Source organism: Betta splendens, chromosome 19 (assembly GCF_900634795.4).
Source record: "Betta splendens chromosome 19, fBetSpl5.4, whole genome shotgun sequence".
NCBI classification, from domain to species: domain Eukaryota; kingdom Metazoa; phylum Chordata; class Actinopteri; order Anabantiformes; family Osphronemidae; genus Betta; species Betta splendens.
Genome location: NC_040898.2, coordinates 9,506,226 through 9,528,575, shown reverse-complemented (window position 1 = coordinate 9,528,575; position 22,350 = coordinate 9,506,226). Strand labels below are relative to the sequence as shown.

The following is a 22,350-nucleotide window of genomic DNA, read 5'->3' as shown; positions in this document are numbered from 1 at the left end:
GGGATAATGGGTCTCAGTGTGCAACCCTTAAAGTTCCCATGCATTTATTTCGAAAACATGTTCCTGGTGTTTGTTGATAACTGGACCATACATGCAGCAATATACCCAAATATCAGTTCACTTAACTCCCTGTAATAACTGTACCAGGAGATCTGAGCACTTATTATGGTGTTTTGATAGATGCATGACTCAATCCGCAAAGTGCAGCAGCGTGGCCTGCTGTCTGCACTAACGGGGAGAAAAGAAAAGCGAGGAGAGATATTGGCTTGCTGCTCGGCTGGCAGTCCGACTGGGGAAATCAAAGGAGACCAAGCCGGCATTGAGCCGAGCACTCTCCAGTGATTAAAAGCAGGGGCCACAGTAAGTCTGGATGGGCCATTTAAAACTAATGAGCGAAAATAAATAGACCTGTGGCCATTGGCATGTGTGTGCATATTACTGTATATGTGCTTTACGTCGAATGCATACAGTCTTGTAAGATGATGAATTGGGTGAATTGTGTGATATAGGGTTGGGAATATGACACGGGGTGCAGACGGGAGCGGGCGGCCTCCTCGCTGACGCGCCGTCCTCCGGAGATCAGCTGCTAATCGTCCTCCTTTACATCCAAACTGACTCACCCCGTGCGACTGTGAGCGAGCGGCCGTTTACGCTGGTTCGCTTTGAAGGATGTAGGCAGGAGGCGTTTGTTTTTTATGAATGAGTCATGTTACTCGTTTGCCGATCCCTCGTGTTCCTGCTTGTGACAAATAGGAACATACGCGCGCAGGGAGTCAGGTGGAAGACGGAGAGTGGAAGTGACGTGCCGACTGAGGCTGATTCATCCACGTTGAAGGCTGGTGTTGGTAAATTATTACATCACGGGTGACGTAAACAGTTGATCAGCCTCAGGAACTGTGGACAAGTATTAGTCACCATATTTGCTAAATCTGCATTTAGAAATGCATCATCTGTATCAATTTTTTATTTCCTTTGCTTTTGTTTCCTTTCTATTTGACAGTCCTTACACGTTTTTTATCATTCTTTTTATATATTTTATTCATGCCCCTCATTTTGCCTCTTCCTCGCCCTCCCTTTGCTTAATTGTCAGCATCTTTTCCGTGTTCAAAGAACAGTTTAAGCAAAGGCACAGGCTGCAGAGCTTCTACGACAGCCATAGCTCTCTTTGTTGATAATCCAAGTGCTTGGCTGGATGATAATACTTAAACCCAATCCATCTTAACGGATTCCAGGCCTCTTTCACAATGTGACTTTTTTATTATTACGAGTTGAGTTATTTCTCAATCCAGTGCTCTTCCAAAATCTAATGGGCAATTATCTGTGGAGGAGAAGTTAATGGGTGTCCCATTTCACAAAGTCCCCAGTTATTTATGTCAGTGAGCACCATTGTGAAGAAACGTGGCGGAGCGGCGTTAACTACTCGACTTGTTTAGATTTTCTCTATGGAATTCCACACCCATTGTGAGCCAGCATCCACCGCAACACTGTGTATGCGTGTGTGCGTGTGTGCGTGTGTGCGTGTGTGCGTGTGTGCGTGTGTGCGTGTGTGCGTGTGTGCGTGTGTGTGTGTGTGTGTGTGTGTGTGTGTGTGTGTGTGTGTGTGTGTGTGTGTCTCCATGCGTCTGTAGGCACCTCTACATGTGTTTCTGTGAGCGTAGACAGCGTAACTGAACATAAATGCCGAAACGTGATTAAATATATATTGACAGACAGATACACACACACAAATTGGCCACCCTGGTACACAAACCCATATAAACAGACATCCCACCTCCCACACTCACCACAGACACTTACACAAGCACAGCCGTAGACCAACCACCACATACTCAGACACGCCCCTTTACACACACACACACACACGCACACCAAGACACAGGCATCTCCCTCTGCACGCACACACTGCACACACCAAAGACCCACCACCAACATCAACACCCACAGACTCGGTGACATCATGGCTTGGATGACAGCACGTCTTCCAGGCCCATTAGTCTGATTGTAGGTGGCTCCGCCACAGTGATTTATGGGTAAATATCTATAGTCTCTCTCTGCTGGTTTGATTTATGAGTGATGTTTTGGTCCCTTTGGTTCCCAGACCACAAGGCTTGGGAGAGGAGATCATGTACAAATAATGACATTGTAAAACTGAAGACGCCGTTACTCTGCTGTTGACATGTTTAGGTTGGTCAGCGTTCAGGAGTCGCTCTCTTCCAGTCATCTGGTTTCTGTCTTCCCGACGTGCCCACCTGCACCTGTCAAGCTTGCTCCTTCTCTTTGCACATGTCTTTTATCGGCCAGCACGTCCTTGTGTTGATTTGTGTCTGTGCTGATGCCATTTATCACTGATCCCCCTCCTGCTTTGTCATCTACATCATTTTTCCATCCTTCCATCTTTAAAAGCGATTGACTTCCTTTTTAACCTATCCCTAAGAAGGAAAGAAGGAAATTGTTCCCTTTGATCTTTACCAATATTTCAACTTGTCACCCGCCTTTTCTTGGTGTCAGCCCTCTGATGCGTAGGAGGCCTCCAGTTGACGGCTTTGAGCTGTTGTTTTTAATTGGGTTAAGCCTTGTTACCATAGCATACAGAACATCGTCCTCATTTCTCACACATCTGGCTGTCAATTTAAGCAATGCACAAGCTCCGGTGATGTCACAACTAGTAAAACAATAGCAGATAGCAGATAGCTGTTAATGTCATACAGACATTTTCTTAGTTTGTCTTATTTACTGGCCACTTCTTTCTTGTACTCTTTGGATGCAGCGTTGGAAAAGTCTCTCTCTGTTTACAGCTCTATAAAGTGTCAGAAGATCTGTGTTTAATATTATTACAGAGATATGCTGCATAAAAAGCAGGACAGCACCTCTTATTTGTGCGCACGTGTGCGTGTTTGTATGTAATTGGAAAAAGCCTCTCTTGATTGACAGGCGTTGGCCCCTCCCCGTTGCACGCTGTTGCTGCTGTAGTCTCAGGAACTGGCAGGTAAATGTTGTTGGTGAGGAAAACATGGGCCGGTGTATGGGCGGCTGGACGCATGTAGGAATGGGCGACTAAAAAAAGAAAGCATTCGAGTTTTTCCGGTGTATCACCTCAGAACAATGCCAACACGTTTGACATTTCCACCAGCTATGAGTAATCTCACCGTACACAGTGACTGGACAGTGGGGTGGTTAAGATTTCTCTGTGTCCAAAACCAGGCATTGAAAACACACAGTGAGTCATAATAAGCCTGCCACACATTCCCTCAAGCACAGAGGCACAATATGCATTTCAGTGACATTGACGTCCGTCTGGTACATTGACGTCCACCACTGTTAAAGGTTCGAGTGGCTATAAGAGGAAGCATACACTGATGCCCACACACATCCTGTCTGCATGTGCTTCTGAATGGATGGACACTGAGGTCACTGACAGCAGGTGGCTTCATACCCTGTGATTCCGTATTCATTGTGAAAATGCCCCCATTTATTTTTGAAAACCTTGCTCACCTGGGGTTTGTTCGCTTTTCTATATGCTGGTTTTTTTTAATTCCCTGAGGTATTTTATTGTAAAGTGCCTTGAGATGATCTTTGTTGTAAATACCTAAGTTGAAGTGAAAAACTGAACTATAGCAAGTAACAGCATTCATTGGAGTCGAGTGCATTAACATACGAATTGAAAACTCACAACAACCAATCAATTATTTTGAAATGAAGCCAATGAAAGATGTGCTGCAATGACGAAATGCTAGTATTCATTAACATTGTTAAATGTACTTCCTGTTCCGCTTTACTTGAACTGGAATAGAGGGGAGATGATTCTCCATGAAAATCACAGGTCCGCAGGTCCCATGTGACTCATCCTCACCATCCTCATCCTGGGAATCGGTCGTTTAGGGTGTAAAAGATAATAGGCGCTTCAGATTTTCTATTCTGACACAGAAATGTTACTCATGCTGCAGTGGGGGATGTCGTCCGTTGATGTGAAGGAAGGGTTATATTTCTGCCTGAGAATGTGCCATTCGATAAATTTGAACTCTCATTTGACGTCAAAGTGTCTCTCCAGTGATTTGCATCACCGTTCTTTCAGTAAACCTTCAGGTTTTGAGAAAAACATGACTATATATTTAACCAATAGGTTGTTCTGTGTAAATATGCTGACGATGAACCTGCATGTAAACAACAAACACGTGTGGGCATCAAACATTAAATGCCAATAGGGAGAGTTCAAGTTGCTAATTAGCTTTTAATTTCGCTGACTGTAGGTTGTTATTGTCCTTTCATGCATAGGTGACAAGATAATAGAGTGGCTACGTGTAACAACTGCTGGATCTCCACTGCAGGCGCGGTGGCGACGGAGCTTTGAGGGAATGTGTGAAAACAGTGTTTGTCCATTTATAAAAAAGCGGGAGTGCTGTTAGTCCGATTCGCTGAGTGTTCCAAGTTGACGGAGGTGATCCAAGGGTGAAAGCGAGAAAGTGCACCTGCCACAGCGGACGCGCCGCTCTCCCATCAGTCCGTGCGTGTCAGCTGCCCAACTTTGCCTTCCCCTCCTCGAAACCCTTCCTCTTCCTCCCCGCCATTCATTCTCTTCAGGCTACTGTGACTATATTGAGCATTTCCTCCAACATCCCCCCGCCTGCCATTCTCTCGCTCTCTCCCATCCTCCCCTTCTCACTGTGTGCAGAATTGGAGAAGCTTATCGCCTAGCAACCACAATTAAAGTACAACAAGTCAGTGGCGGCAGCAGCCACCATTGGAGCAAGCTTCGGGAAACCTCCGTGTGACCAACGGGTGCAGGCGGCGAGCGGAGAAGAGAGAGGGAGTTAGACCTAGAAAGAGGGACGCTTAGCTGAAGAGTTGAAGTTGGACAGGTGAACTGCAATTAGAGCGGCCACTGACACGCCACAGAGAGGACTTTAGGTTTGGGAAACAAGAGTGCACAAGAAGACAGGGAGAGTGGAATAACATTCCCTGACTGGGTTCAGTGGGTTGGACTCCACAGGTACGTGTGTGCCCGAGACTTTACCGGCGGAAAGTGAAGGTATTTGACGATATCGGATGATGTTTTTCTGCTTTTGCATCGCTTATTTATATTGGTTTGCTCCTAAGTGGGCATTTGCAGAAAACGCAAATGAAGCAGATTACGCTTTTGTGCACTTGGCAAGACTTCTGCATTTTCTGTCAGTGTAATTACAGAGCTGTGAGCAAAGGCTGAGGGTGATTTGTTTATTCATTTGTTGAGTAGCTGCTGTAGGGAGCGTGCAATCACACACCTGCATTCATACACACGCACTAAGAGGCTACAGTAACTGATGCCTTCGGGTCCAATTGAAATCGTAGTAATTTCTGAGCTCGCTAAATAATAAATTTGTCTCTGTATTATTATCACAACAGCATTTGAAGCAGCTGCAGTCTAATTTGCTTGTACATATTCAGTGCCATTAAAATCTTATCAGAATTGACTAGGGACTGAGTGAAGTGGTGGGATTAGTTTATTTGTGCCATGTATCCATATGTAAACATGTTTCCCCTCTAAGGGGAACGTAAGGACTGAATATTTCCACAGAAGGATTGCAGGGTTCATGAGAAGGGAGATGTACAGGTACAGTGACACTGCTGTAATATGCTTCTGATAAATGTAGATGATGCCGTTACACACTTCCACTATGAGTCTCCAGATTCTGATTCAGACTCTGAAGCGCTTCTTAGTTCAGCTCTAAGCGAGTCCTAAAGGACCTGCCTTCACCCCTCTTGGCACTGCATTGAGGGCTCAGTGGGGGGTCCGGGAGGTGAAAGGCCATTCACTCTGTATGGTATATCCTGTCCCCACCAGGTGGGTGGAACTCGTATGGAAACGTCTACAGAGAAGTCGGTCGATGGTCCAAATGTCACAGCCCTGCACACGCTCAGAACGCGAGGGGGAAAGAGGTCACATGGTGGTCAAAATGTCACCGCGCTTCACATAAAAGAACACACACATCTGATGTGAAGAGGCCTCCAGTAGCTCTGCTCCGGTGCAGGAAATATGTAACATGCTCTATGTTTTCCCATTTATTCCTAAAGCGGCACATCAGCAGCAGATAATGTTGTCAAGTGACTGATGCTTTAACGGGGCCTAGGGAGGAGCAAGGCGGGGGGGTCACGGTAGTTTGCATACTACAACCCCCCCCAACCACCCACACCCCGTTTAAGATTTCTAAATTAGCCTCCTTGCGAAACACAAAAATGCAAAACACCAACAGGCTCTAAAAGCGTCTCCAGCCTGAGGCCAGTCATGTCTCCATGGTGAGCGTCCGCGCGTCTCCGGCTCGTGCTTCTACTGTATCTGCCTCTGCATGTGTCGCCTTTTTTTTTTTTAAAAGCCACACACCCCCAGACGATGTGGACGCCGGCGGGGCTCGGCGTGTGCGCCTGCACCTTTGTGTCACTGTGTGGACGGTGCTGAGGGGATGCATTAAAACATCCCCTGTTGAGCCGCGCTGGCAGGAAGTGTTATTTTTGCACTCGAGTTTCTGGACTCGGTCGACTTGATGGTCGGGGAAATGGCCTTTTAAACCCGGCTTTTTAAGCTGCTCAAAGCGCACGGTGACTACGCAGACGCCACCGTTTTGATGAATGCATGTGCACAAAGTAAACACTGGATAAGTGATTGTAATTGTTGCCGGGGAGCTAATTATTTTTCACTGGAGACAAGGTCATTCCCCATGTAACAGGCTCCTACAGAGCAGCATTGATCATTTGATCGGCGCTGCCTTGAAGGGACTGTAAATGTCCAGACTGGTGGGCCGACGCTAGGTCACCTCGACTCTAATGAACCCAAGTCAGTTAGGAGAGAAAGCAGGATGCCTCCGTCTTTGTGTAGCTAGAGTGGTAACCTAATAATGTTGTGACTGCTCTGCCTTTTGTTGTCACAGGCTTCCAAAGGACCTTCTGCCTGCATTCACTTATTACCTCACAGATCGCTGTATGCTTTTTGTCCTGAGTCGAGACTCAAGTTGTTTGCCAAAACTCGCATAACTGTTATTAATGTATTAATTTAACCTTTTGAGCCTGCCTCATATCCAAGCGCACATATTAAGACGTTTTTCCTCTTTTCTTTACAGAGTCTGGGCTCTGCGGACCGAAAGGAGAACCAGCATAAGAAGTAAGTCTGATCTGTTCACACCTTCGCATCTCGTTCCTCTCAGTTTATTTTACTTCAGGATGAGTGGCCGAGGACATGGTTCTTCTAGAAGAACCAGGACATAAAATCCTAGCCGCAAAAGCAACAACGAAAAAATCTTTGTTACTTTGGGTAAATATTAGTAAGATACTGAAGTTTGGTTAGTTTCAGTTCCTGTCTTTAATTCAAAATGAATTCATGTCCATGCAGTATATGCGGTGCCATGAAATGTGTTTGTTGGTGTAGAGCTCATTAGCATGACTGATTAACTGTAATTTATGGTTGCACTTAAAGACGACCCTTAGGCAGCTCACTCTTTGACTGGTTGAAGGCACCGTAGCCCACGTTCCTACAGAATCTGATGGCTTTCATCTGTGTTTGGATGCCAGTGAATTCCAATGCATATGCGCGCGCGTGTGTGTTTGCAAAGCACGCTAAATCTGTCTAAGCCTGACCCTTAATCCATTCCATAACAGCAATACTCCTCATTCATTCCACTTGTTCAGCATGACACTGTTTGCACTGATCAGAATAGGAATCTGCTTTGCCACATGGAACGAAAACACCCACAGGTTTTGGTCTAGTGAAAGGCCATTCTGTGAAACCATGAGACAACGTTTGTTCTGTGAACAGGGGGAAAAAAAAAAGCAGAGTTTGTACTTTTCGTTTAGCACAGGTCGTTTGCCAAGTGATAGCGTGACCGCGATGCCTTCTGTTAGCTCGTGATTCACACCCAGGATTTTGTTTTTGCTGTCAGACGAAACTGTTAATCTTTATGTTAAATTGTAAAATCAAAATATACCATGAGATGATGTTACTGTAATGTAGAGTAAAAGTATAATTTAGTGACAAACCTGTTTCCAGATCTGTTATCATTGCTGCTAGATGCACAATCAGCATAGATACTATATAAACAAACAGCGACCACTTGTTTTCTGTGTGGTTTCTATGTCTTAGTCACTGCGTGAAACCTAAAGCATAACTTAACAATTTGAGATGCATATCACCGTGGACTCATAGCTGGTAGTATCTGGTGAAAGACAAGTTGGGTGGGAACAAACAAAATCAGCTGCATATTTTAGTTGCCCAGCAACCAGAGCCATGGACACCCATACTTCTATTCACAACATATTTATCTCCTGTCTGTTTTTGTCCATCAGGAGCAGCCAGAAGGTGATTAACCAGGCTCTTTCTCCTGCTCCTAGTCTACAGTGTGTCAGTCACTAAGCCTCACTTGTGAGCAATTAGCCAGGAAATCACTGGAACAGTTACACAATAAACTTGAAGCTCCGTTGAGTGTGACTCTTGATTTGAACCGCAGTTTTTTTTTTTCTCCATCATTTAATATTCATTCTGAAACTCTTACTTTTAACTTTGATGCCTGCTCGTTTCATAGCAACAGGTCTTTGCCAATGAGATGAGCGAGCTTTTATGTTGATGCTACAGCTCTGTGAATGATGGGTTTGTGAGGCCGACACGGTTCTTGCAACAAACAAAAACGGAGACGTTCAATCAGACCAAGTCAAACAATTAACACGTTAAGGGGAAATTCCCTCCGCCTGTCCGGTAGGGAGACGTGGCTCCATCATAGATTGAATGTAAACCCCTGTGTCGCGGATAATGTGACTGATGTGCCAGGTGTGCTGGCTCAGTGAGCGCTCATTGCGCCAGAATGGGAGACATCTGTTGCCAAGAGACAAGCAGCTGTATTGAAGAACCAGTAGGGCCGTCGTGGGATGTCAAACAACAAAGTTAGGGAGAGACGGGAGTCAGCGTGCCATAACGCACATTACTGTGTGTGCTGCTCTACATCACGCAGCATACATACTGCACAGATGAGCAGGTATGAAGTTATTGCTGACCTCCGCAACTTTCCCCTGTTAAAGCTGCTTCTCTTAACTCTGACCTTGACTTTCCCGCCGGTGCTGTGTGCAGAGCGTACAGGAAGGAGGGCGTAATGGAAGGCTGGGGCGCTGGGCTTGTCTCTGAGGTTGGGGGATGCTTCAGTTCTTTCTCACGGAGCGAAGGATTTAGGTACGGATGTCAGGGAAGAGAGAACTTGATTAGGCTAATTTATTCATAGGAGCAGGCCATGTAATTGTTTGCACATGGGGGCTGACGTAGATGTGTGTGTCTTTTGTGCGTGCGCGTGACATGGAATAAAGTAAGCGGGGATGTTCTCACTGACTCACTGCCCCACCTTCAGTTCTGTTTAGATAAGAAAATCATTTTGTGATTCAGTCAAGAACTTCTGTCTTCTTTAAAAGCTGCAATAGAAGTGCAACCTCTTTTATTCCTGTAGACGTCGGGTCCTCCCTCGTCTCCGTGTCGCCCTGATAACCTTCAGACACTCCCTGTAATTTTCCAAATTTGTGTCACAGTTTCCATTCCGAACACACAGCGCTGCAGACGCATTTTTTTTTTTTTTTTTTTTCGCTGCCACAGTTGAAGGACATTTCCTCCAGCACTATCTGCTTGTTGCCATGGCTACAGGTGACACAGGAGCCAAAGCCCCGCAGCACTTAATTCACGACCCAGCCTTGATGGAATCACAGGTTTTGGGATTGTCATTCAGCGCGCACAGTGTCACCATTCAGACGCCAGGTTTCATGTCTGAGATCAGAGGACGGGAGATGACAGAGGAGAAGAATTCATCATCAGTCCTCAACTGCAGTGAGGCTATTTTGAACTCAAACGCTAATTTGCTACAAAGACATGCAAATGGGGTTTTAATATGTAGAAATGGTTGCTGCAAACCAAAATGTGTGATCAAAAGTAATTTAGTGTAAAGACTTAACAAGTATATTCAGCAAAGAAACCGTTGCTTAATTCATTTTCTTTGTTTGTTGTTTAATTGCTCCCGTATCTCCATTCCTCTGCCGCTGCAGCCGCTGGAAATGAGCTGAGAGAACAAGAAAGTGACAAACAGGCAGAAGAAAAATAAAAGCACCGATACAAAAAAGAAGACCCACCACATTACTGTGAACCCCCCTTCCCTCCAGGGAAGCTATCCAAGGGAAATACAGGCACAGAGATAATAATGACTGAGGGTTCCCGCTGTCTGACCAATGTGAAACACATTCTTTCATTTTTCCAGATTTTTTTCTTTTCACCTAATTTTTCTTTCCAGGGTTCTGAAATCCCAGTGTAAATACATATTGAGAAGTATTTACAATAGTGGTAACGGTGGTAGGCGAGGGAGCTAACTCAGCGGGCAAGGAGGAGACTGCCGCTGGCTCGCTATCTCACTATTTGTTCAGCTGATCCAGTGTGTGTGTGTGTGTGTGTGTGTGTGTGTGTGTGTGTGTGTGTGTGTGTGTGTGTGTGTGTGTGTGTGTGTGTGTGTGTGTGTGTGTGTGTGTGTGCGTGTGCGTGTGTGCGTGTGTGCGTGTGTGCGTGTGTGCGCACGCTTTGTCAGCAGCAGACAGAGAGTTGTACCCACACCGTAGCTCCAATGTGCCTTTCACAACATGAAGCCTATCTATTTGTGTGAATCTTAGCAGCATTTATCCCATCATCCATGTGTGTGTGAGCCTGTGTGATGTGGTTTGGCTGCAGCGATGGTGGGTTGTTTGAGAACTTCCCAAGACCAGGCTGGAGTTGAGCAGACACAGCCATCGTACGTGTGTGTGTGTGTGTGTGTGTGTGTGTGTGTGTGTGTGTGTGTGTGTGTGTGTGTGTGTGTGTGTGTGTGTGTGTGTGTGTGTGTGTGTGTGTGTGTGTGTGTGTGTGTGTGTGTGTGTGTGAGATGGAGGCAAATGGAGAGAGAGATCTTAATTCTGGGGACTTCAGTGCTGCTGCCTTTTTCCATTCTGTCTCTAAATGCCAAAACATGCACACGCTCACACATTAAGCAACGCGACGTTCAGACCGTTCGTCCTCGCGACCGCATGAGCCGAGCGGGTTCTCGGGGAAAGTTTCTTTCGATCATGTTGCACAACAAGTTAAATGCTTTACCAAACCTCTCCCTGCAGTTTGAAACCGCACATCAAAATTTGATCAGCTCTCCCAAAAGCATCTTAACACTGGTTGCTCATAGTTCGCTGGCTTCACAATAGTGAAAGGAAAGATTCCAGGACTGAAGCGATTTCGCTACAAACAAGTCAACTCAGCATTTCAACCACAGTCACCAGACTAAGGTCACTAATAGACGTTTTAAATTTATGTTTGCTGTTTTCAACAGCACTTTTTTTTCCTCCACTTAACCTAAAAAATGTTAGTGGTACCGCTTGGTAGGATCCACGATGGCGGTCGGCTAAGGATTCAGCATTTTCTGCAGTTCTGAGGTCATGTTCTCTCCCGTAAAGGCAACAGTGATCCACGAATAAATGATGCAGAGGATTCTCCATAACATCAGTAATACGCCTGTCCTTCAAAATCACAAAGTGAGTAGTAGAGGAATTCACGCCAATTTATTACACTAAGGCAACTTGGCCAAGAGGAAAACTAGAGTATTTAACCACTTTCTCCTATGCGTAAGTGGATGATACTCATTGACATGGGTTGAACTCGCATCACTTTTACTGTCTGACAGAGGTTTGGTTTGTTTCTGTGGTTAGATTCCCCAGTTCTGTGCCCGCCGCTAACCCAATACTGAGCCGTAATTGTCTCCCAGACCTAAACATGCAAATGAGCTTTTTAAGTGGCGACTTTGAACCCTGGAGTCACGTCTTCGGTTCTCGCGGGTGTAGCCGTGAAGCTAGCGCGCTTCTCCCTTCCAGCATAAATAATCCCCTCGGTCTGCTGGCTCAACCCTGATTGGAATCTCGACGCCGTGCTCAATTGTGGGTTGTTAGGTATGTGTATGTGTGTGTGTGTGTGTGTGTGTAGTGTCCATATTTTTCAGGCCACCTCTGTAAGGATTAAGGCACAGACCCACGAATTTAGACTCAAATGTTGCTGTTTATATGTATTCAGTTGAATTCTAGCATTTTCATACCAAACTGCCAGAATACTACAGTATATGTACTCGCCTGGCATCGAAGCACACTCATATTTTTCTCCTTCTTACGTAAGCCTCTCTCATCCGGCCATAGTCCAAAATGTTGAATATATTAGTACAGGGGGGTAAAGTCCAGGCTCCACAAGGTTTTATCAGCTTTTCTACATCTTGGAGGAGGCCAGCGGCTGTGCATGTGCCGTCACATGCGGCGATGCTGAAGAGAAGCGGGAGATTTGTCGAGAATTATTACAGTGTGATGTAATATAACGTGGCATGGCAGCTGGCGACCGTTGTCAGGCTATTGTAGATTTCTGGCAGCAGTGATGAGGCTTGATCAGATAAATCCAGCTCCCCAGACACTTGAACATTATTCTGTTACTGTATGTAATATGTATTGTGGCCCAGTAATAAATCAGTGAGTCAGTGCCTCTGCTCATCTTACCACATATTCCCAGTGTGATCGCTATTAAATTACCCCAGTTTCCTCCAAATCACATTCCCATTATTATCTCATCGCACCTAACCGAAGGCAAGCAGAAAGTGAAAACTGTCTGTGGCGCAGCCTGTTCCTTTATGCGCCGACTACGCGCCCGTTCTCTGGCTTCCATGTGCCTGTCAGCTCAATTCAACATTGATTTGACTGCAGATCCATCATCTGTGTATCTCACTGTGTCGAGTCAGCCTTATGCCTCACATCAAACACAAAGGGGGACATAGAGGGAACGGTATCAAACCCCAACACCGCAGGGAGCTGACCGACGTGAAAAAAGGCCCCGAATTCCTTTCTCATTTTTGTCTCCGCCGACAAATTCTGCATGTGTCGACTCTGTGGAAAATAGGAATGAGGCAGAGCTTCGAAAATGAAAGGGAGACGTTGGACAAAAAAGAGGATGAAACAATGAGTGTGACTCAGAGACATGAAAATATCTTTGTTCTGCTGTAGGTGGATGGGCAGCATATGAGAATATGTGCGTAGGGTGATAACAAAGTCCCTTCCCGTGGCACATGCTGTACTGTAGCACTATGATTAGATCATTAGTGCTCAAAGTCGAGGCAGTTATTGTTAACATTAATTTGTCGTGGCAATGAGCTGCTTGTTCTTTCTCCTTTGGGCCCGGGTGGATGATCGAAATATCCTTTTTATCAACGTGTTTGCTTACTTGTGCCCACTTATTTTTAGTCCCATAGAAACAAGAAGCAGCTAAGCCTCGCCGCGGCTGCTGTGACATTCGGCGGCTCGCCATTTGCTGACCTTTATCGCCCCTGATGATTAATTACTGCACGTTGACCAATTCAGACAAAGTGTCTGATCATAAGTGAGGGAGACGCTTGTTAGCTTCAAGAAATCATCAAATCAGTTTTGTTTTATGGCTCAAGACTGGGTCCAAGTGAAATAAACCAGCCTTCGCCACGTACAGAGACGTACACACAGACATGGGTTTGGATAGAGATGGTGGCTGGAAAACAAGGCTCTCTTTGAGCAGATTTTAATTAGCAATGTTCAGAGCTTGGCCGCTTTATTTTATGATTAGACCACTGAAAGCCTTTTTGTTGGCCTAATGAAACACATTGAGGGGTATGTTCCCGAATAAACTGTTTGTGTGTGTGTGCGTGTGTGTGCGTGCACGCCCACATGCTTGCGAGCCGGCACCCGTTGCATTTACATGTATCTATCCGTATGGATGGGTGCCCACATTCTTTCTGGTGTGTGAGCCTTCCACTGGCAGGCCCGAGGAGCCATAGCAGGAGGAAGAGATGAAAGAAGGCCCAGCGTTTTGTTTTCCGCTCTTTCAAAATAGTTGTTTTAGGTAGGAAGCCATTGCCCATAATCGCCAAAACAGGTCAGCTATTTGTCTGTCCTGCTTATGATTTACTGTAGCGTTTGTTCCTGAGTAATCTGAAATAGGATCTGTGGTTAAGGGCAGCCCAACCTCAGATAGACCACATAGATTGTGTAATGCATAGCATTCTACTGAATTCAAAAGCATCCCTCTATCAACACAAACCTCTCTGCATAATCTGAAGGGAAATAAAGGCCATGCATATTACTATGCATTAAATATGGAAATATACTATATATGTATAGTGATTATTAGCCATTTACTGTATGAGTCAACTAATTGTGGGAGTATAGAACTTGTTAAGGGTTATTTTTAATAGCTAAATAATGTAAAATTTTCTCCCTGTAGCTCAGTCTCACGTAGCAGTGGGTTACTGAGGCCCTGAGCGAGGTCAAAGTGCACAGCTGAAAGCTTTGTGTACCGCGAGCAAGAACAATCGGCCCTTCACTGGAGCTCCCGCACACGAATGCCCCCGAACAGTTAATTGCTTCCATGGCAACGGAACAGAGAGGCAAAGCGACATCAGGTGAGTCGTTTGAAAGAAAGCGATCCTCGGCGGTGACGGTGTGAAGATGCGTGTCTGCGCTGCACATGTTTGTGTGAGTGCAGATCAGCGTTTGGTCAGTGTCGCCACACCAGCCTCTCAGTACTGACAAAAGCCCTCTTGTGCTGTGGGACTGGGGAAAGTTACTAATGCTGGCAAGATCATAATCTAAGTCACACTGCAGTGAGGCGGGGATATGTCAGGGGCCGATATCGTATCGCAGACACTAGGGTTAAAAAAGAGGGCAAGACATTATAGAAAATGCTCTTGGATGGTGGAGATTGAAAATGTTAAGTGAACCAAGGTACAAGTATAATATGCAGCTTTGTATCTTTCCAAGTGGCCAACATTTTTAACTGAGTGTTTCTCTGGTTTGTTTCATTCTTAATTTGGGACAATCAAGTCGTTAAGATTCATCATCTGGCTCCATTTGTATTTGTACAGCGTTCCAGGGCACGATATGCTGAAAAAAATCAAATGGGCGCAAAATTGTGACTGCGCAGGAAGTAAGGAAAAACTCTCAAAAGGCTGGAAGCTTCATCAGCTTTTAATCAGTAGATGCTACAGCATCAGCTTGTTGACTTTTATGCACTTGCCTGGTGATGTAAGATATTGAAAGCTTTGCCGTGTGTCCGAAGACGGGCGTTTCAAGGGTGTCTTTGACTCGATGCGCCGTTCGCCGCTCAAAAAGGAAAAACAATCAGTTAAATGACCGATTTCTTAAAGTGTAATCAACACCAGCAAAATGAAAGAAACAATATCATTCTGATGAGAGGATAATCGAGCAGGATATCCTGAGTGGGCCTCCGAGGGGGATTGCGTCATCGCAGTGTGCCTGCTGCGATGATGTTATCAAGGACAGCTGCATGGTGCGGAGCCAGGCTTGAGAAAAGAGGCAGCCGGTTGCCAGCAGATCCCCTCCACACAGACCCACCTGCTTCACATGTCCAGTTTCTCCATAAACCCCTCAAAGGGATTCCCTCAGTTGTCTTCAGTGTCCACTGGGCTCGAGTCTTTGAAGCCATGATCCTGTGTGTTTTCATGGCATTGAGGTCTTTATCCTTTGGGCACGTTGGGTCATATGTTTGATTGCAGGTCTTGCTCACTGGCTAAATATAATCCATCTATATAAACTAAGGCCAATGGTCCAAATCTGTTTAAGAGTCAGAGGTTTTTGGGTATTGATGGCTTCATCATCAATAGCTGGCAGTTGGACTAATTTAACTGGAAGCCCTTGAAGATGCAGAAGCCCGGCCTAGCTTAATATCATCAATTAGGGGTTGCATTGCCATCTGACTAAAATCCCACACCCCATTTGTATGATTCAGACAGGAAAATATGTCTCTTGTCTTCGAGGTCAACCAACGCTTCGGAGAAGCTGGCAGAGGTTCAGGAAACAGTAGTTGAGGGTGTAGGAGTGAGAACGAAGGCAGAAGGCTGGAGGTTGCTCTGCTTAGATAAGCCGTAGCATGAGGTCATTTTGATTGGGAACTCGTGTGTTTTCATGTCCGATTATGGCAGCGTCTTTATAGTGAAGCAGCTGGTATAAAGAGGCGTCTGTTGTCGTATGAGAGAACATTACTCACATTCAATTAAAGGGAAATAGTTTCTAGTTTTATAGGGTCGGGGTAGATCAAGTGGTTATTTCTTTTGTAAAAAATTATTTAGAGATTATATTTTTTAACTAAATAATCTAAAAAGCAGTAATTAGTTTGTTAGTATCAGTTTAAAAATAAAAGAGAGCGAAGTTCCTATATCCTAGAAATTGATGTGTACTGTAAACTTCAAAAGCATTTTACTTTGTTCTTTGCCCGGTGACATGTTCAGATCGTGTCCTCGATTTAAGAAAGGTCTTGATCTGTTTTCGTCTTTCCCAGTAGGTAGAGTCTCAGATCTGATGGGTTCCCTCTAGAAGCATTAGACATGCTAGGACACTCCATCTCCGTGACAAGAACACATGAACTACTCAGCAAAGGTCCTGTCAGACCTGCATTAAGGACGTCTGAGAGTGTAGCAGCTCCACATTCATGTCATTGTTCGCTACATGACACAAACTTGTGTACAATTTCATGAATCCAATCTGATCAAAGCCTTATGTGAACTGTTATGCAGCACGGTAGACACAGTAATGGCAGATGTAGGCTTTGTGTTTGAGGGCAGGGTGCACCCCAGCAGTCTGCGCTTGCCTCAGTCCAACTGTCCCTGCAGTTTGTCTCCAGCAGAGCTCACCATGGAGACTAAAACACTTTTTGGCTCATGTTGAGAAGAGATCTATGTATGTGTGCAATGCGTGAGTCATTATTAGAGATCTTTTATCATTTCATAATCTAATGGAAACAGTGTGTCTAAGATTAGGTGGGCAAAGAGCGCGGTATATTGCCTGAGCGTCATTTTAAAGTATGTAATCCTCTGCAATCCTCTTCTCACTCTCCATGACAGAAACTATACTAAAACCCCTCCGTTATGAATTTTTAGTCAGTCTGTTTTGGTTTTTCTTCCATACTGTTACACATTGGTTCATATAAACTCAGTGCTCAGCACTCTTCTGTGCTTTGGAAATGTTCCTCTGTGGCTCTGGCTCATTGATACAGAATACAATTGTATTTTGATTAGCCTTCACTGTTACCGCAGCAATATTGTGATGCCGAGTCTCATCAAATGTGTCCCACGCTGGAATGGAAGACATATTACAGTTCCTGTTTTTAATTTTGAGCAGAAAGTTCAACTGGGACCTTGGCAGCCCAGCAGATGGATTAAAATGTGTGTGACTTAACATTTTTCCTGTTTAAGAGATTTGGAGAAAATTAGCCAGGAAGTATGCGGCTTTCCCTGAAACCTTAATGTTCCCTCTGGGAGCTGCAGCATTGTTATGCTGTTTATCAACTTCATAGACTGCGTGTCCTCGGAGTCGTTGTGATTTCTGCATTATTTAAGCTTGGATGAACATTCTAGGTTCCTGGCACATCATTTGTACTTTAAATGATGAACCCGGCCGTATATGTTTTTCTTATTAACAATCATTTATCCTGAAACGGGAGATGATGACATTGCGCTGGCAGGACATTCAGGAGATATAAACTTCTGTTGAACACCTTGTGATAAATATTCGCACTGTATGGTCTATGACAACAGATTGTGATGCTCAGTGGTTTCACGTTCTAATCCATTTATCCTCGTTCTCTGCTCCTCAGGACGGAGTCGGGAATCTCCAAATTCACCCATCGACTGTCTCTCAAGGAGCGTCCAGCCAAAGCAGAGAAGACCTCCTCGGGCAGACCTCCCTCCTACAGGAGACGATCTCTTAGTGTGGACTGGTAGGACCAGAGACCGTCTCAGCCGCGAGCCCGTCTGCATGCTTTACATTCTTCACGCAATAAGACAGGCAACTGAAGCGGAGCCTTGCTTGATATGGCTGTGTACACATGCGGGGGCTCGTGTTTAGGGTGGAGGCGGAGAGCGGGCGGAGCGGTGCTAGGGTCCCAGTCCGCCTCTGCATCTGGGTTTTGTTGAGGAGTGCCAAGCAGCTCCAGTGGCGCCACTCTAGTCCTCAGGCAGCTGACGAAAGGCGTTTGAACGCTTTCCATCACAAGGCTGCCTCCCCGTCCCAACCCATGGGAATCCTTCCCAGCCTTCCCTATTGTTGCCCTGCTTTCACTCATTTATCAACTCACGCGTCCCTCTGTCCATCTATCTGGCGTGGACCCCTCGGCTTCCTACTATGTATTCTTGGCTCTCACTTTTGGGAAAATAGCCCAGGGTTAAAGCGGATCTTACTCTTCATTTGCACTTAATTATATCAAGCAAGAAATGTCTCAACAGTCACAGGTCTAAAGAGCTTCCAGATTTCAAATTGCTGTGCAGGGACTGCAGTAGCTCTACAGTAGAGCTGCCTTCTGGTTTGTGAACTTACAGGTGTGGGATTCTCTGAGGTCCCATCGAGTCATGCTAGTGCCCGGTGTGAGGTCTTACGAGGTCTTTCGTCAGCCTTATGAGACCTACTGTGTGGTCTTGGACAAACGTTGTGATGTGTGGTCCACTAACAGAAACGTGGTGTGAAGTGTATGAGTGTCTGACTATATGTGCAGTGTGAGGTCCTTTACTTTAACAGCTCGATGTTTTTCTCCAGTGTTGCCAATGAGGCAACCCTGGTCTTTAAAGTTCAAGCCCTCGTTGATGTGGTCTGGTTTTAATGAAACACAGTGGGTAGATTGGACATGGCCCTTTAAAAGAGGGACCGGGGGGCGTCCCAGGTACAGTGTGGCTGGTCTTTTGTGACATAATAAACGGGGGATTCGGGGGCAAGGTCGAGCCATGCTTTTAGGAGGTGACGCAAGGTCGCGACAACACCAGCACAGCATCAGCAACGCAGTCAGAAGGAAAACACGTGTACTAGTGGCATCTGTTGAAGCCATGTCACGAGTCAGTTACTGTTTAACATTTATAGCACTTCCTGTCAAGGCGTTTGACTTATTGTATCTCGAGATTGAAAGTGCACTGTGGAAACAATTTTATTTTTTATTTGTTTGCTCTGCTCCACTCAGCCCTTTAAAAGTTAAGCAAGATAAGGATTATATAACATACGTTGCTGGAAACCTATCAGCAGCTCTCAGCAGTAAAGCAGTCTCAGTTGGCTTAACACTACTATCTATTTAGTGGACCACTGCCATTAATGTTGATTCAGTCAGATACCCATACTAACAGCGCCTATTAAGGGAATTCTGAGCCAAGGCGGCCCCGTGTACAGGAGTTGTGTTTTTAGCTGCATCCGTCTGATGAGAGCTGGCGGGACCTTGGCAAAATGTGATAATAAAAGATAATGGCAGTGTTATTGTTATTGGTAATGAGAGTAAATGGGCTCCGGGGGCATCGGTGGAGGAAAGAGCAGAAGGTGGGCGAGCTGGAGCGACCGAGGGAGCGTTAAACGGGCAACGAGAGCATATTTGCTGCCTGTTGTAAATGCTGGAAAATATTATTAGAATATAGGCACGAGGAATCCATTACCGTTAACAATGTACATCACTGACATGGAGCGATGATTGTGGCTTCGTAAGATTTCTCCTGAGTGAATTTTGAATAACATCAAAGTATTTTTGGCAGTGAGCCAGGATACGTCTTGTGTTTTCATGCATTTCTTTGTGCAGTTTATTAGCCCTAACGGCACATTAATGAAAATATAAAACCGCTGCAGGAGAACATGTGTCAGACGTTTTTGTTTTTTTTTTTTTTTGTTTTTTTTTTCCGGTAGTGCGATACCGCTACCTCGGTTTCTGGGCACCACGTGGGCACAGGAGCCGGTCGCGGAGCTATAAAGGGACGCTGGTCCCGTTCCAGCTCACGGCCACTAAATAAGTCTTATTTCCACATCCGCTCCTGGTGACTGAGGCCTTTGCCAAACCTGCTGAGCACAATGGCGAGGCAGCCATGTATGTCAGCCAAGCACTTTTTATTTCCCATAACAGTTCCCCCGCGGTACGCCTGGAGAGGAAACTCTATACATAAGTACTTAAACATCAACAAATATTTAACATTCTGTACTCACACTACTGTATATTCACTTCATAAATAAAGCACTTTGACAGAGTGCAGTTGGTACCACACCGGTGGGTGTTTCATTGTGCTGTGTGGCTGTGCAGTATACACTGGAGGGTCTAAATCCTCTCCATCCCCCGAGGGCCCCTGGGCTCTGTCTGGTGCCACCCTGTCTTCAGGGATAACTCAGAGCTGACAGCTCTCTTAGGATGATGTCTCAACTCTAATGCCAAGAAGAAAAACAGCCACTCCTCGCCATATTTAATGTGTTAGCACACAGCCAAGGTCCCACACTCGCACAGGCGGGAAGCAGCAGCAGCACACCAGTTTGATTCTCACCTTAATATTCATGCTCACACGCATACATGAGCAGACCCATGCTGTGAGGGTTAGCGGCGTGCCGGGAAGCGTGCGCGCGGGCGAGCGAGCGGCGGCCCAGTGCTAATCCACGTGAACTGTGCAAAGGGAGTAGAAAGGAACAGAAATCACAGCCTGGGTGTAAAGTGGTTTTGGACTCTGTGCCACTCGCCCCATTTGGTTCTAATTTCTTTTTATGTTCCCCACTCTTTCTTTTAGAGTTTCTCCCTTTGTTCTGAGCTGTCAGTTCAAATGGGAGGGACTAATGAGATTATAAATGCCTTTATGCTGCCTTCAGAAATTCTGATCAGAATATGTGTGTGTGTGTGTGTGTGTGTGTGTGTGTGTGTGTGTGTGTGTGTGTGTGTGTGTGTGTGTGTGTGTGTGTTCAAGATAACGTACAGAGTCTCCACACTAAATAAAGGCCTTTTGATTGACAGAAAGCACCGTCTACTCTGATAACTTGTAGTCATTTCTGTTTCTTGGCCAGCAAAACAAGTTTGTTGAGGCCGAGTTGTTGGCAGGACGAGAGGCTCAAGATTCCAGTCCACATAAGGTAGCAAAGGTTCTGCTGACTTCTTTGCTTATGGATAGGTTTTTGGCTGTTCTTTCTTCCACACAGAACCCAAATACAGTACACACAGTGTCACGTTAACCACAAATATTTATAGCCATGCACAAGAACAGTACGCGTACTACACGGATTATAATCCCCCACATACATCGTGTGTAAACCAATTCATGCACACATGAGCATGCACAGGCTCCAATATTGTATTTACACACACTCACATTATGTCCCTGAGTCTGGATGCTGTGGGCTGCACTAAGGGAGATTTATGAGGCTGGCTCCCTCTTGTCCTGTGTGTCTCCGGCTTGATACTCTGGTTTCCACTCTAAACCTCAACTCAGCACACAGACCCAGAGAGACAGGGATGGAGGGCAGAGGGAGGGAGGGAGGCAGCCTGAAAGAGAGACGTTGGGAGCCGAGGGCAGGGGGTGCTGTCAGGGAAGATTGAAATATATAAAAAGATTGAAGCAGATGAAAAGACAGATTCGAAAGACGATGGAGGGAGACGGCAGGGCGGACTAGCAAATAGCTACAAAAAGGGAAAGAGGGTAAAGTTACAAAATAAAGAGCTGTGGAGTTAATGTAGCGTGTCTGTGTTCATGTGTGTGTTTCTGTTTGCTGGTGTGTTCACACAGATAGACAGCCTGTAGGTCAGAGGGTTGGCTGGCTCCATGTGCAGCTTATATGCTGATAAAAGGGAGCCGAGTCTGGGGGACTTACTGTATAGCCTCCACCCCTCTGCCTCCGTTCTGTACGTGTGTGTGTGTTGTGTTTGTGCGTTTCAGGGCTGTGTGCTGGGTTAAAGGCAGAATGAAAATCAGCTTGGGACCCAAGAGGTTTGTGGTTTGAAACAAGTCTTGGAAAATGGTTTACAGACCGAGAGAGGAAGCTCAGGTAGTGCAGACACCCACACCCACATCACTTTTACTCTGTAATGGAACGGAGGCTCTATGGACGCCAGTAAAGACTTTTACTTATCGTGGTCTCTACTGTACTTTTCTTTTCAGTCAGCTGACTGACACTGCCCCGTTCACCTCGACCAGTCAGATCGCGCCGCAGCTTCTGTTGGCCCGAGCAAACGCTTCCCTCATCCAGTGCTGGACTGAAAACAGGTCCCGCTCGGGATCCATTAGGAGTGCGGCGCCAGGTCTGCATCAAGACTTCAATGTTCTTCAGACGTTCGTGTTTGCAGCTATATTTTGTTTCAGCGCCCACACGCACGCAATGATCGAATGGGTCAAATATTCGTGTTGCCCTGCAGTGATACGCCATCATCATTACCACCCGCTCCCTCCGCCAGTCAGTGCATATTGGTGTGACCGTGCATGTTATCGCTTTCACAAAGGATCTATCTCAGTGGGGAGAGAACGGCTCCCCCACCCAACACCTCCCTCCATCCTTATCCCAGATAAACAGCCG

General features: G+C 45.7%; 1 protein-coding gene across 7 annotated transcripts in view; it reads left to right on the top strand.

The window, feature by feature from the left end:
* Positions 1–22,350, top strand: part of LOC114846460 (ankyrin repeat and fibronectin type-III domain-containing protein 1) — an 85,738-nt gene that overhangs the window by 45,024 nt on the left and 18,364 nt on the right. For 5 of the 7 annotated variants that reach the window (XM_029135421.3, XM_029135422.3, XM_029135419.3 and 2 more), the window contains 2 exons: positions 7,089–7,129; positions 17,666–17,788. In XM_029135421.3, the coding sequence (XP_028991254.1) occupies positions 7,089–7,129; positions 17,666–17,788 (164 nt within the window). Of the gene's footprint in view, positions 1–4,706; positions 4,988–7,088; positions 7,130–17,665; positions 17,789–21,441; positions 21,826–21,938; positions 22,079–22,350 lie in introns of those variants that run through there. The other 2 variants (XM_029135423.3, XM_055504219.1) reach the window with 2 other exon arrangements.